At 38.4% G+C, this 13,446-nt stretch overlaps 1 protein-coding gene across 3 annotated transcripts in view; it reads left to right on the forward strand.

The window, feature by feature from the left end:
- The first annotated feature begins 1,074 nt into the window (after nt 1–1,074).
- Nucleotides 1,075–13,446, forward strand: part of fgf13a (fibroblast growth factor 13a) — a 98,327-nt gene continuing 85,955 nt past the window's right edge. Inside the window, exons 1-2 of one of the 3 annotated variants that reach the window (XM_024283825.2) lie at nt 1,075–1,284; nt 3,047–3,209. In XM_024283825.2, coding sequence (XP_024139593.1) covers nt 3,161–3,209 — 49 coding nt within the window. In that variant the 5' untranslated portion in view covers nt 1,075–1,284; nt 3,047–3,160. Of the gene's footprint in view, nt 1,285–2,312; nt 2,829–3,046; nt 3,210–13,446 lie in introns of those variants that run through there. The other 2 variants (XM_024283824.2, XM_036213924.1) reach the window with 2 other exon arrangements.

A 13,446-nucleotide genomic window follows, 5' to 3' on the forward strand; every position in this document is an offset into this window, starting at 1 on the left:
TGCTGAACATCGATGCAGGACACGTTGCCAGAGTAAAACACCACTAAAGGACACGGAGCACTTTTTACCTCAAGAACTCCTGCCAAATAGCGTGCTGCCCCCCTCTTGTTCTTACCTCTCAGGGTGTTGCGTCTGGTTCTGTGGTATTAGTTGCTCTTTGGGATACCAGAATAGGTACCTCTGTTTATTTGTTATAGGATCTAAGCAATTTGGAGGTCAGAACAGTGTCTTCCTGAGGTTTTTCATGTTCCTAAAACCACTGGTGAGCAGTTGAGTCCAGAATTCTGCTGTCAGGAAAGCTGGAATAAACGCAGCATCATTAAAGCATCAAAATGGTTTGTTAAAAATTACTACATAAATTCTCAGAATGTTCTTTACTGTTCTTCCTGTTCCAAAGCTAACTTCTTGTTGTGATGAGACTGCCATCTGCTGAGTGGAGGACCCTTTAATTGGACGATTTCCCATCGTAAGTCATCGCTCCGTTACCTTCCTGCTATTCTCCTGTTTCACCTTGATGTTTTTGTGTTTATTAGATCCATCAAAACCTTCATATCATGAATGACACTCTGCTTGTTCAGTTTAGAGACAGTGCTGTCCACTCCACGTGGTTCTTCATTGGTAAGCTGGCATGTTGCTACAGACTGAACCAATCAGACAGATAGAGCCCTCTCTGATCAGGATATCCCTGAACCATAATTCCTTCAGTATTTTCTAAAAGTTCATGCTGTACATAGACAAGGCCTTTTCAAAACACAATGTGATTTTTGGTTTACCTTTAAAAAAATGACAACACAACATTTAGTGTTATTCAAATGTGTCTTTTTTTAGCCCTAAACGCTTCATAAATGATGAATCAAGGCATTCCAAAACTGAGTGTTTATGCTACTATTGGGCCTCTAACTGTAACCAATAGTGGCTTTTTAATTGGGAATTCTTTCATTTCTGTGGCTCGGATCAGATTTCGGATTGAACCATTCAAGGCAAAGAACCCCTTTAAAAGCGAGTGTCTACGACGCATCAGAAGGATTCGAGCATGTGAAGGAAGTTTGAAGGGGCTCCAGTTTCTCCTAAAAATAGCCTTAAAGATCTTGTAACCCTCAGCCACCAGGTCTTTTTCAAAAGAGCAGGAGACCTGCAACTACAGGACACAAACCGGGCCGGGATTGGACAGGTCTAATTTATAAAACTGTTTGGTTTTCTGAAGATTTGATTGGAGTGTGTGGCCAAGGAAACGTTTGAGAGTTTGCAGGGAGAATCTGCTGACAGCTTTCTGCAGGATTGAAGGTAAGTACTTACAGATAGAGCACATATGAAACCAACTTAAGATTTGGAATCACAGGAAAAAAAAAATGTAATGGTAAATATGCTTTGATAGTTATTAATTACACAGATACGAGCTGTTTTTGTTGTTTACCTCTTTATTAAAGTTCACAAAATAATTTACTTTTAGTAACATAAGATCTTTGATTCTTTCAAATAACTTGTATATCATATATATTAAAAATATACATTATGCAACATATCTGGCCACAGATGGAGACTATCAAGACCTGCAGTTGCTCTCCACACTATTATCTTCTGTGCAACTATTTGAAGCTTGTCCAGCAACTGTTTTTGAAACCCAAGTTGTTTATTCAAATGTTTAATCTGAAATGACAAAAACTCACACATCAAAAAACTGTGTTGCTTCCAATCTCTCAGTGTTCACTTTATGAATCCTCTCTGTGACGGAGCGTTATTTATTTGGAATCTTAGCATGGATGATTTTAACTTAAATTACAGCAAATGACCATTTAAAGAAATAAAAATTTACTTCTAAATTTGCTTTTAACAAAATAATTACTATTAATTGTAAAAAAAAAAGAATTTTCCTCTAACAAGACCCACGAGTGCAGTGTCAAAATTAAAGTAAAAATTGTTTTTTTTCTCCACAAGGAATAATCATTTAGCCAATGATACATCATTTCATTTTTATCAAAGCTAACCTTATATTTTAAAACTTAGTAAATAAATGAAAATACAAAAATAAAGTCACATCTTCTTTAATGCAATTTTCATTTCTATTTTTGTATATACAGTTTTGTTCCTTTTTTCAGGTCCTGCTGTTATTTTACACAAAACAACGCAACGCACGAAAAAAAAAATGTTTATTGAGTTTCATAATTTTAGTCAGAATCATTATTTTAAAACAGCAGGCGACTGATTGAACGTTTATCTTGGTGGATTTATTCAAAAGAATCAGAGCTGACGTGCAGGCTGGATGTGAATGAGCTAACGCATTGCTCTGCAAAGGCTGCTGAATGAGAGCAACAGCAAGATGGTGCGCGCCATGCAGCAGCAGCAGCAGCAGCAGCAGCAGCAGCTCCTGCTGTAATTATTCACCGCATCGACAGCAGCAGGGCTCTCACGCGCGCACGCCACTTATGGATGGAGCGCCTCGTTTGCATCACAGCAGCGATTGCGGGGTCAGAAAACAAGCGTCCGCCGTGTGAACCGGTGCTGGAGCGGGTGGAGCGCGCTCAGATCCTGTTGATTCCCGCTGAGCGTTTGGAGCAGAGCCTCACTGACGACAGAAAGCAGCAGAGCTGGTCGCAGGAAGACGCCGCGCTGGATGGCTTCTCTCTCGGGGTTTGTTTGATAGTGGGCTACGACTCAATGTTTTGACTTCAAATAGGAGAAGAGGGGAAAAAAAGAAAAACACCTGCGCTCCATCCTGCAACCTGCTTTTGACACAATAGATTTTTGTATGCACCATAAGGAGATTGGTGGTGGGGACGTTTCCTTTCATCAATGTGCATTGATGTAGCAGACAACGTGGAGGAGATAAGGTGGGTTCCATGTGAGGATGCTCAGTCTTGTTTCTGTGACGCGTATGTGCGTGGCTTCAGAGACCATCAATAGTTGGATGTTTTCATTTGTGTATTATTGATTATCATCCCGCATCCCGCGGGGCTCCCTCTTGTCCTTTGTTTTTGCTGCGTTAAAGAACCATCTGCCTTCATCTCATAAAAATGAAATGATCTTTGCGTTTTTATTCTCCCCGCAGAACCCTTATCTCAGCACCTGGAACCTTTAGTCAGGATTTCATTGAGGACACTCCGCAAATAAGAGGATTTCCATTCTTATTTAGACCGGGATTTACACATCCAAACTGGGATCTATGAGTGGAAAAGTGGCGAAGCCTAAAGAAGACAAGGATGCTTCCAAGGGTAAGAGGCGATCCGTCCCTGAAACCCAGCTGCTAGCGCGAACAGGCATCCATTCACTCACTCCCTGCATGGATCCCCCTTTGAGGTTAACAATAGCAGCCACTGGAGGCTGAAGCATCACCAGCACGATGCATGTGGTAGGCATGTGCGCCTCCGGGCCTGCGCTTCGATGCTCTGCGTTAAAAATCTCCTGCTTCTGACTTTCTGGACACTATAGAGACCAAAGTGCATCCTAATGTAATGTGATTTTTTTTACATATAAAAAGAAGACACTTGTTTCGATGAAATATTGATGCTGACATCCTTTTGTTGTCGCGCGCATCCTACTGAAACGTCCCTTTGTGCGCATCATCGTCTCCACACAACCCAAAAAGTGCTTTTGGGGGGTCTCGTAGCGTGAGATATAACCCATGACGTAACAATGATACCCCGCACTTCAGTGAAGCAAAGGAAGTAAACTGCCTATATATTGCCATGGAGACGCAGCGGAGGAAAGGTTGCCAGAGAAACGTGGCGAGACTAATGGCACCCGGTTTATGCGCGCCACTTTACGCACAGACACAAATACAGCTGCGTCTTTGTTCTTGATTGTCGTGTTTAAGAACCTGGATTATACCACGAGTCTGTGAAAAAAAAAAAAAAAAAAAAAGAAGTCTCTAGAAATGCATTATGGACGCAAAAAGTGTTAATCATTTCACAGAATTTGGTCTGTTTTAATAAAAAAATAGTTTAAAAAAAGCTCAGCTCACTTGTTGCCCTTCACCAGGAACATACATTTCACTAAAAAGATAAGGCATACAAAAAGTTTAAAATTTTGCTGACCCAGCACCAATAACTGCAAAGTTATGCTGGGTCAACAGTCCATTCATGTAGGGCTCCCTCCCATCCACAGTGATTTTATCCTGCAAATTTATGACTTGCAGAAAAATAAATAAATAGTCCTCTAATCCTGAAAGAACATTTTGCTAATAGGTCAACTTTTCCCATAATCCTGCTTGTAGTTATTTAAGCGTAAGGTTGTTTTGGAATAATCCACAGCTCATCTTTCAAATAATAGACTGCTTTCGACCTAAGAGCTTTTATATCACAATGCACAATTTTTGTTTTCATAAAAATAGAAGAAGAACAGAAATACTTTTTGAGTAAGTCAGATTGTCACTGCATTCTGGGATGACTCACGAATCAAAATTTAATTGCAATCTCCTCTCAAATATAACACAAAACTTGTGACACGAGCTCTACCTTCAAATCCCCTCGGTAAAAAAAGCTTTCTTGTGCTGGTGAGAATGAGTTCAGTGACAGATGTCTGCTCTCTGTCTCAGTGGCTCACTCAGATTAGTCACAGGGCATTCTGTTGTCATGTGAAAACAGGAAACATGCAGGGACAAGCAGAGAAAGAGATGGTTGGGAAGAAGGAGCGGCTGTGAATCTGAGCTCCTGTATCAACACCTATTAATCACGTGTTAGTTTCCCCTGTCCTGGTGAGGCGAAGTTCAGACAAAGAGATGTGTCAGAGGCTGTCTGACGCACACTCTCTCAACTTCATGTCAGTCTGAAGCCTCACATCACTCACGCGCGTTTACACCACTGTGGGCTGCACTGTGCATCAGTTTTGCAGACATTTTCATCCTAACTGTTTGCCGTCATAGTGGAATTACAAATCAAGTCAAGTTTTTAATTCTGCTCACTGAGTGCCAGCTTGTACGGTTTTATCGTCACATTTTATTGCAATTTTGCAGATTTCTTACCCGTAATTCATTTATATGAGCAAATAACTTGGACTGAGCTTCAAGCCCTGCTCTGGGGGTTTCATCATTGATATACTCCCCTCTTGGGCTGCAAGTGTCAGCCCCTGGATTCATGTCTGCCCCAAAGTGCAGATATGAGAATAGCAGAAGGCATAAGTCTTGCATATTTGCTGGCAGATTAAATTTGGTCACTGAATCAATGAACGTCTGGAGAAGAGTTTGAAGCTGCTTCATTAATCCCGGAGCAGACACCTGGCCAAAACATCAGCAAAACTGCTCACAGGGTCACTAATGGGTCTCTAAAATGATCAAAATCAGCTACAATCATTTTGTGGAAGTTATCTAGCCTTTAAAGTCCCATTCTGACTATATTTTGTATCTCTTGCAAAAGTGTTCCCAGTAGTCTTTTAACCCTAGAACACTTCCACTCTAAAAAGTTACACCATCACTTTTGCTGGGTAATTTCTACCCGATATAATGTACCCAATAAAAAGTATTTGTCCAAAAAAAATTAATAAATCTAAATATTGCAACACATGATAAATTAGAGTAGCTTTCTATTATTTTAAACTGTGGTTTGTGTAAGAAAATGGAAAATATAAGCATAGGAAGATACTAAAAACATGCTTGAAAATAACAGAAAAATTAGAAATTTGAGAACAAAAAAATTCATAAATAAATAAATAATGGTACAAGAGACTTGGTCCCATTCCTGGGACATGTGAGACTTTATCCAGAGATCCATGACACTCAGAAAAATGCAATAAGTTGGAAATCATGAAAACACTTGGGTGAAAATTACCTGGCGATAATATGATTATGCTGTTTGTAGACAAAAAAAAGTCACTTTTTAAGACATATTTTCTGCAGGACTACATTAGAAAGTCACCACTAAGTATGCCTCCACTGATTTCCCATCATCCCTTTGTTTACACTCTCTCCTGCTAGCTTATAACCCCAACCTAACATTAGCAGTGCGACAAAAAATGGCGAGCAATGTCAGAGCTAACCAGGTGTTCACTTTTGAGCCGTACACAGCTCGGACGAGGAAAACAAAGACGTTCATGGATCAATACATTTGCGAGTGGATGCATCCGAATGGAGCGGAGCAGGGAGACTTTGGCCTGCCCATTTCAGCTTTCTCAAACGGCAGGTTTTTATCTGCTCCTGATCCATCACAGTTTGGATGCAACTCTAATTTTATTTGTAATATATGTCCTCCATCATGGGAAAATGTCACAAGAACTTGTTAAAAACACCAAAAAACACCAAATTTAATTGATTCACGTCTTTAAGATGTCTGAATCTTTAAAGGCATTTTGAAGAATCAACTTGATATTTGGGTTCTTAGCAGATTCTGTTTAAAACTATTTTTTAATTAAATTAGCTTCTTTTAAAACATTTATGGAATGTTCAAGGATCTTTAGTTTGTTAAAGTAGATTGTAATCATTTTGCTGGTTTCAGTTAACTGCAAAATGTATTGCCTTCTTGTTGTTAATATTATAAAAATAAGTATTTTAGTTTAAATGATTTAATAGCACAAAAATGCAGGTACAGTTCACAGTTTTGAACTCGTTTGTCCATTGTTTGTCTCCTGTAAGAGCAGGGAGGGAGGTGAGGTCATACCAGTGTCAAATTGGTGCAATTGCTCCTTGAGAGATGATTTCCTGTTACTGACGCAGATCCGGAGGTTCTGCCCGGAGGAAACTGGCTTTGAGTGGCATCAGTGATCTGCCATTCTGCATTTTAAGCTAGCTGATCACTGTTTGAGAATGTCAAGGCCATGTCTCTTTCACTTTTAAATTGAAGAGACAAAAAAGAAAAAAGATCTGGGATGTTCAGTGATCATCTCAGCTTGTTTTTAGGGCGACAAAGTTGTCATTTTTCCGACGATCACTTCCCAGTCAAATCCCAAACCCTGTAACATGGTTTGAAGATGAACTTTCCTTCCTGGTTGGGAATCGAACAGTTTTTGCTTGGTCATCACTCCCACAAGTTTTCTGCCCATGAAATCTCTGGTGCATTAGTCAGCTTGCTGCTGGTAATCCACTGAGCTACATGTTTTCTGAGAACAGCTACGCGAACGGCGTTCAGGGTTTATTTTGGAACATGGCTGTTAATTTGACGGCCCACGGAGCAGGTGAAGAATGTCCACAGTGTCCCTCCACTATTCACCGGTGCTCTGTGTGCTTGTGCTGTCCTCGGGGATCTTTTTACTGTAAATCTCATCATTTCTTAAAGTGGTTATCCTCCTCAAGACAGACGTTAGGTTGATTGCATCATTTTGGTTCTTCTGCAAACATATTTACTCAGAGGGATTAAAGATTTTAATCCTCATTAACCAACTGACCAAAAATATTTCATCCTCTACAAAATCTCAGATGGCATCAGACATATCTAAGAATATCAGAAAGCAGCAGCTTTGTAGTATTGAGTTTGAATAGACCGAAAGATTGACTATCAAGGTTAAAGCTTTGATAACCTGAATCTTTTTTTGTCTGCTGATGCTGATCGGCAATCACTATAATTATCTGATTTTCTTTTGAATGAATCCATCAAAATAATTGCATAACTCAGCAAAAATAAATGCTGGATTATCCTCTACCTGCAGAGTGTTGGATTATTGCAATTTACTTTCAGAAAAGCACTTCATGTTACTATAGTTAATCCCATCTAAATGTAATCCTCCATAATTGTGGTTATGTGTGTCAAACTGGCAGATAACCACAAATCAAGGCCAAAGTTGTGATGCTCCCAATCCTGTGACTCTGGAAAGCTATGTGAGGTTAAGTCCTAATGTAAGTTTGGAGCTGTAATGGGGACAAATGTGGGCGGCAAGACGGTTTTCTCTGTGGCCTATTATCTGCTAAATTGGACGTAGATGACATCAGCAGAACGTGGTTCTTAAATATGTCATTTATCTGGTTCCTGCTTTTAATTTGAAAGGGGGCACAAGTGAATGGTTTTTGCCTTCGTCACCTTGGTTTGGAGAGAAGACAAATGGCAGAATCAGTTTCTCCTTGCATAATCCTCTTGCCAAACACGTCACAGTCCAACTCTGTTAATGGAATCACAGCAGATCAAAAGCTGTTAACGTCTGAAATGAGGGGAAAACTCAAGTGTTCAGCTAAGCATGTGGCACTTCTGAGTCATTTGTCTGCAAGCCTCCCCACCATCCTGAGCTCACCTTAAGATTCTGCACAGAATGTGTCACATGCAGTTCTGCAGGAGCTGGAAACCTTTGGGTGTCTCTTCTGGTTGAATGTAAATATACAAAAAGTCTGTAGATTTTTGTAAAAGCTATAACAATTCTTATCGCATAGCATAAAAGTACCCTAGTATTAAAAAAGTCCAATGTAATGTGCCAGACACTACTGAACATTCTGAGGTTTTTGGATCACGATAGAGGGTGCTTATGCAATTACAGCACCCCAAGGTCACAATGGAAGCCATATGAGTAGCTCATCAAAGACCTCATGCACAAAACCCCGTGGGACATCATCTCTTAATGTTATTGTTATTTAAAGATGAAAAATATTTTCTTTTTTTGAGCTGCATCTGTGAAATAACTCTGAAAATGATGAAGCTGAAAATGTCTCTGCTTTAAATCTGGCTCAGGATTAATAAATGCTGCGGACATGAACTAATTGAAGTTGGTGAAAACTAAAAGGGATTAGGGCAAAGGAAGAAAAATCAGAAAATAAAGTGAGAGCTGCCGTAACTAACAGGTTTATAGCAGGTGGGTCAGAAAAAAATCAAATCTGCTCATGAAACTGAACATGATTCAGATTACTGACAGTTTCTTAACTCATTCAGAAGTTTACAGGATCATCCTTCAAAAAAAAAAAACAAAAAAAAAAACATTTTTGTTCTAAAAAATAGTATTGAAATGTAACAGAAGTTTCAAAATAACATCGCTTTGATACTTTAACAAAAGAAAAAAAATGCCTGAGTCCACAGATGGCTTAAGGTTTTCATGCCTCTGCATTTTTGATGCAGTAAAATCAGGGTTAAGTTTGCACAATACTGTGGTCTCTGTGTCAGAGTCACCAGGTAAACCCCACGGCAGCTGACCACTGTGACCCTAAGTAAATGTGCAATGAATAGCTAACAGGATTAGCTGCTCTTTTCCTTTTCACAATCCTACAAGTCATTTTAAGAGCAAAGGCTTGCAGGGCGCCACTCACTTCCCATTTAAAATGTTTCAATTTTTTATAATATTTGGGAAAATACTCTCACATGCAACAAAAACACTTTCTGAATATCTGCAGATTAAAAACAGGATCATTCAAATCCCTCTCTTCACGGAAAATGTGAGATTATTTTAAAGTGGAAGGTTGGCACCTTTAGACAGTCAATTCTATGCAAATCAGCTTTAAAATGACTGACGGATCAAAAATCTGGCAACAAATAAATGTTGGGATTCTTCATAAATCTAAATCAGGGCAACTAAACAAAGAGAGTAGAAGCACATACATAAAAAGTAAGGTGAAGATCTCCAAAGCCATAGTCTAAGATGACGAGGTAAACTTGAACATTTGTTTTATCATTTCACATAAAGGTTATTTAAATCTTCCACTATAATAAGACTGTGAGTGATCTTTTTGTTTCTATATTTAAATATTTCTCCTGGAATAGATTTGGAGGCTGAACATGAAGAGGAAACATTGCTTTGTTTTAGCTGTTAAGTGTCTTCATTGACGCAGACTTGATGTGTTTGAGTTTTACTTTCAGCAACGAAACTAAAAATAATCACTTTTTAGAAGTAATTAATTAACATAATTGTCAAAAAACAAAAGGCTTTGATTTAACTGCATATTTTTTTCCATTCATCTTCTGAGCCGCTTCAGGGTCACAAGGGGGCTGGAAACTGCAAAAAGACTTTAGAATTCATTGACATAGTCGTGTCCTGAGTAAGTAACATAATTTATTTAAACCTAAATAATTTAAAGAATAATTTTAACACAAAAAAACAAAGATATGAACTCAAACAGTAAGAATAAAATGCAATAAAACAAAATAGGAGAAAATTAAATAATTTAGAAGATCTGTCTTGTAGGAAGGAACTAAAACCTTGTTCTCATGATAACAACCTTAAAACTGCACCTAAATAACAAAACAAAAACTTAAGAACAAAACCAAAGACACTTACTTTTCACACAGACAGAACAAAATACCGTATAAATTGTAAGAAACCTAGAATTATTAAAAAAAAAAATTGGGGGGCTAAAATAAATAAATGTGAATGTACCGTTGGTTTGGGTTGAAACACAAAAATGGAGCAGTTTTGGACGTCCGAGGAGTTAACTGAACTTGTTCTGATCCACTCCTCAGAGGGCACTGATAGTGACAGAGTGGGGAAATATAAGGTGTATTCTGACTGGACACATTTGGTTTGCTTAAAGTGAACCTGAGTTTGTTTCCCCCAATAATCCAGAACACATTTTCACTCTGAATGCACCCATGCAGACCCTGATCCAGGAGCAGAAATCACTCTCAAACCCATCTTTTGCTGTAGTCCCGCTTCCTTTCCGACCGGACTGAACTCTGGTTCGCTTTGAGTTTCCTCAGTTTGATCGAGCTCCACGATTGGAGCAGAACAACTGGAGCAAAACGGCCACCACAGCCAGGCTTTACAAGATGTAGACAGAGTAGGAAGGAAGCAACCGATGAAGGACTTTCAAAAGAACTCTGACTATTCCTTCTCTCATTGCTTTGTCCCACCCTTGTAATTACTGGCCAATGAATGAAGAGATCTTTTGTCACATGGCTTTGTTTACAAGCTTTGGTTCAAAGCAGAAATGTCCGGTTGATGGCAGTCTGAGTACAGACCAAACTCAAAGTTCAAGACTCGATCTAAGCCAACAGAGTTTTCCTCTGAAAACATCCTTAATCACAATAACAGAAAAGCCGATCATACTAGTGGATAAAAGGATGTGTTACTGTATGAAGCACTAAAGTTATACAGTCGACCTTACAAGTGAATTGTGTTTTATAGTAAGTAGTATTTAAGAACTGTCAATGCAAAACTATGCAGCATTTATTCAAATGTACAACTGAACAGAGAATACAGACTTTGTTTGGATGATAGCTAAATATAGCAGCGATCCTTCTCTGGTCCCTGGAGCAGACTTTACACAGTCTGGAGCAGAAAGCCTCACGCCTGCCTCCTCCTCCTCCTCCTCCTCATCAGGGAGATATCGTCTGCATAATGAGATGCTGTCACTCCAACAAAACCCCAATAAAACAGGGATGGTGGTTGTGTTCTTAGATTGTGAATGGAAGTGCTGCAAACTCACATGGGCTCTGGCAATGTGTGTGGACAGACACACTTGATTAGAAAATGAAGGGTGGGAAGGCAAGAGCAAATGAGCAGGTTCACTGCGCTGTAATTTAAAGGAACTCGACTTTTTTTTTTTTTTTTTTTTACTCAACAGCAACTTTGAAGGAAAGCAGAAGGTTTTTCACTTGACAACTTTTAAATAAAAGCTTTTTTTGTCCATAGGTTCAAATCTAACTTCCTCTTAACTAATTTTAGCAAAATAATCCATCTTTTGCATCAGTTTTCAAGGGGAATTTATTTATTACGAATTTATTCCTCACCAAATCCAGACCATAATTTTAGATTTTCCCTCAAAAAATGGAAAAAAAGCGAAAAATGTTAATTAGCATTTTTAACATGTCATTGTGACATTTTTTCATGATGAATGAAACATATAAAAAATGACATTAAAATAAAGTATTTCTTTAATCCAATTATTGTGAATCAGGAGGAGTAGATGAGAAAAATACAGTTTAATAATGCCTGAAGCAGTGATGTAGGAGCTACAGTTGATTGGCCAAAATCTCCCTTACCTGCTTCATTCTGATCTACCTTTTTGCAGATAAAGAGATCCATGGACGTCTTAGTTTTCTTCATCCCTAGCCGCATCTGACACAAAACTTTATGGCTGGATAGCTCCGATATTGCTCACTTTTTTTTTTTTGCGTCCGTATTGTTAGGGTGGGGATGTGAGGGGCTATAAGCCAGCGGGAAACAATGTAAACAAAGGGAATTGAAGGCTTACTCCACGTTAACAGTCACTCCAGAACTCCTGTCGCTCTGCAGAAACTATGTCCTAGAAAATGACAGTTTTTTTTAATTATTATATTTTGTCCAAAAATTGCATAATTATAATGAAAAGATGATCAGAATAGGACTTAAACATTTTTTTTCATTTAAAAAAAATACTTTTATTAAAAAAGTGTTGTAACTAGCTTAGTTTATTTAGTCACATTAAAGTATTTCAATCTAAATGTGTGTCTACAGCTGCCGTCACGCTTTTGCATCCAAATTATATTTAGTCATCTTAATATAGCCATATCATTTCTAGAACTTATTTGATCATTTATGAAGAGATGAGTGCCACAGTTTCAGCTAAAAATAGCTCAGATGAAAGATATGGTCCTGGCTCAAAGAGAGTGGCACATAGATAAAAGACACAAACCAAAAAAAGCTTCTCACTAAGTTTAAAACAAGCTAACAGCATCAGACTTTAGCATTATTTAGTAAAATGTTTCTAGGGCTTTTGATGAACAATAGAACATTATTTCAAGTGGTCAAAGCCACAAACAGAACAAGTTTATCCTCCTCTGTGCACCTAAAGAGGAAACCAACACACAGTTTTGTTCCTGTTATTTTTCCTTTTATTTTGTGCTAGAATTATACTAAATATAAATCAAACACTTAACATGCTTATCTTGATTCTTAACAGAGAGAAACCGCACAAATGAGCACAGTCACTTGTACTGATCCCCTTTTTCAATTATTTAACATTCTTCCACTTTTATAGGCTACACTTGTGTTTTTGCTTTCGGAGATGCAACAACATAAAAGCTAAAGTCACCGAAGCAGGAAAGGGCGAAGTGAAGCCAAATACTTAGATCCCTCCGCTGAATGATAGGACAGCCTGTCTAAAGCTATCTTTTGGTCTGCCTCTCTGCCTAATAACCGTGGAAGCTCCGGTTGTTGGTTATGTAATCTTAAAAATGAATCAGATTTGTGAAGACGCCTCACAGTTGGAAAATCATCACCTTCACTGTGATGATTACCTGTGGGTATGACTAACCCTCTATAAAGTTCATTTTGAATCTGATTTTAATTAACATTTCATTAAAATCTATTTGTGAATAATAATTTAGATAATCATCATCCTTCAACATTACAAAATTAGCACAGAAAGCTTGAAAGAAAATCCAAATTTCCTAATGGAAGCGCTGTAGTGAAAATGTGAAAGGAAAGAATAACTTTGTAGCCATGATGAGTGAGCAACAAGTGAACCAATAACAAGAGTGAAATATGACAAAAACACTGACATGGAAAACAATTGAATCATTGTCTCTTGATGCAGTCTTGCTGCTCCTCCTTGTGTCATCCAGCCCCCTCATTCCTGCAAGTCTGTGCCAGAATGTGTGGGCCAGCCCTGCACCGATAATACTTAACAGAATG

This window comes from Oryzias melastigma, linkage group LG10 (assembly GCF_002922805.2).
Source record: "Oryzias melastigma strain HK-1 linkage group LG10, ASM292280v2, whole genome shotgun sequence".
Lineage (NCBI taxonomy): Eukaryota > Metazoa > Chordata > Actinopteri > Beloniformes > Adrianichthyidae > Oryzias > Oryzias melastigma.